Genomic DNA, 2,171 nt, shown 5'->3' on the forward strand with positions numbered 1-2,171 from the left:
AGCGATGTAGAGTGGTTAAAGGGGCGATGTAGAGTGGGTTAAGAGGCGATGTGGAGTGGATGATAATCACTACTCTGGTCACCATGTCATCGCTGCCGTGACCAGTCATCGCTGCCGTGTCCATGTCATCGCTGCCGTGACCATGTCATCGCTGCCGTAACCAGGTCATCGCTGCCGTAACCATGTCATCGCTGCCGTGACCATTTCATCGCTGCCGTAACCATGTCATCGCTGCCGTAGCCATGTCATCGCTGCCGTAACCATCAACTGTCATCGCTGCCGTGACCAGGTCATCGCTGCCGTTACCATCAACTGTCATCGCTGCCGTGACCATGTCACCGCTGCCGTAACCATGTCATCGCTGCCGTAACCATGTCATCGCTGCCGTAACCATGTCCTCGCTGCCGTGACCATGACATCGCTGCCGTAACCATGACATCGCTGCCGTAACCATGACATCGCTGCCGTGACCATGTCACCGCTGCCGTGACCTAGTCATCGCTGCCGTAATCATGTCATCGCTGCCGTGACCATCTCATCGCTGCCGTGACCATGTCATCGCTGCCGTAACCATGTCATGTCATCGCTGCTGTGTCCATGTCATCGCTGCCGTGACCATGTCATCGCTGCCGTGACCATGTCATCTCTGCCGTCACCATGTCATCGCTGCCGTCACCATGTCATCGCTGCCTTAACCATGTCACCGCTGCCTTAACCATGTCATCGCTGCTGTTACCATGTCATCGCTGCCGTAACCATGTCATCGCTGCAGTGACCATGTCCTCGCTGCCGTAACCATGTCATCGCTGCAGTGACCATGTCCTCGCTGCCGTGACCATGTCATCGCTGCCGTAACCATGTCATCGCTGCCGTAGCCATGCCATCGCTGCCGTAACCATGTCATCGCTGCCGTAACCATGTCATCGCTGCCGTGACCAAGACATCGCTGCCGTGACCATGTCATCGCTGCCGTGACCACTGTCATCGCTGCCGTGACCATGACATCGCTGCCGTAACCATCAGCTTGGTCATGGCATTGGTCACCACTTTGGTCATGGCATTGGTCACCACTTTGGTCAGCACGTTGGTCACCACATTGGTCAGCACTTTGGTCAGGTGCTTGGTCAGCACTTTGGTCATCACTTTGGTCAGCACATTGGTCAACACGTTGGTCAACACGTTGGTAAACACGTTGGTCAACACGTTGGTCAACACGTTGGTAAACACGTTGGTCAACACTTAACCCACGTGCCAATCAAGCTCACAATTCATACAATTAATAATGTAACAGATTAAAGCACAATTCATAAGTTAGGTGAGTAGGTGATGCTAGGTGAGTGTGGACAGTAAACACGTGAGTACGATTACGGTTGCAGGTAAAGCACCCTGTTAAGCTTGTTAACACGCGCGGCGGCAAGTAGCGATTGAGCGGCGATGCGATGACTCGAGGGACTATGTAGATGCGATTTGATGTGGAGCAGGTCGAGGCGGATGACCATGATGTGGATGAGGTACAACAGAGAGAGGAGCCAGAGGGAAAGGGTTAAGGTCATGAAGGGGAAACGGATCTGGTATAGGAATTCTGGAATCGTTACATATACCAACTTTGCAAGTGCCGCGTCGTCATCTACTTTATCACTGAGAACAGTTTTTAGGGCCTTGCAGAAATCTTTGCACGTGCGTTTGGTTGGCTTATCGGCAAGCATCAATGCGTCTTCATTTACGAAGCCATATTTGTACAGCGTCGGCCTGGTAAACTTGCATTTGACAATGGACTCACATGAATCGGCGTGATTGGGGTCTGGCTTCTTGCCATTGAAATTACAATTTCGTGAGCACCGTGCAGTACGGCACTTCGGTTTATCGTCGCCGCAACATTTGTTGCATTCTTCGAATAATTTCTTAAGCAAGTCATAAAACGTCTCTGTGATGTAGACGATCCATGAAAGATAAGTGCCGGCGTGCTTGCTCGAAAATGTGTTGCGGATGTCACCGCTAATTGGCCTCATGTACGGACCGCAAGAACCTTTGGGTGTCCTGTCACCCTTACCAGAGTAACAGTCTACCAAACCAAACAGGTCACCCCTTGGGATGATTGTTCTTGTCGTGTATGTGTGAACCGAATACATTTTTAATGGTGAAGTCTTGATACTCCGCCCCGAAATAGGCGT

General features: G+C 51.6%; 1 protein-coding gene across 1 annotated transcript; it reads right to left on the reverse strand.

Annotated features, from left to right (window-relative positions):
• Nucleotides 1–1,364: 1,364 nt before the first annotated feature.
• BBBOND_0001790 (hypothetical protein, conserved) lies at nucleotides 1,365–2,171 on the reverse strand (the record flags this gene model as incomplete). The annotated part of the gene is made up of 1 exon (XM_012915019.1): nucleotides 1,365–2,171. A coding segment is annotated over one exon (807 nt), but the record flags the coding sequence as incomplete, so codon positions are not given.

Source organism: Babesia bigemina, scaffold Bbigscaff_63043, assembly GCF_000981445.1.
Source record: "Babesia bigemina genome assembly Bbig001, scaffold Bbigscaff_63043".
Taxonomy (NCBI): domain Eukaryota; phylum Apicomplexa; class Aconoidasida; order Piroplasmida; family Babesiidae; genus Babesia; species Babesia bigemina.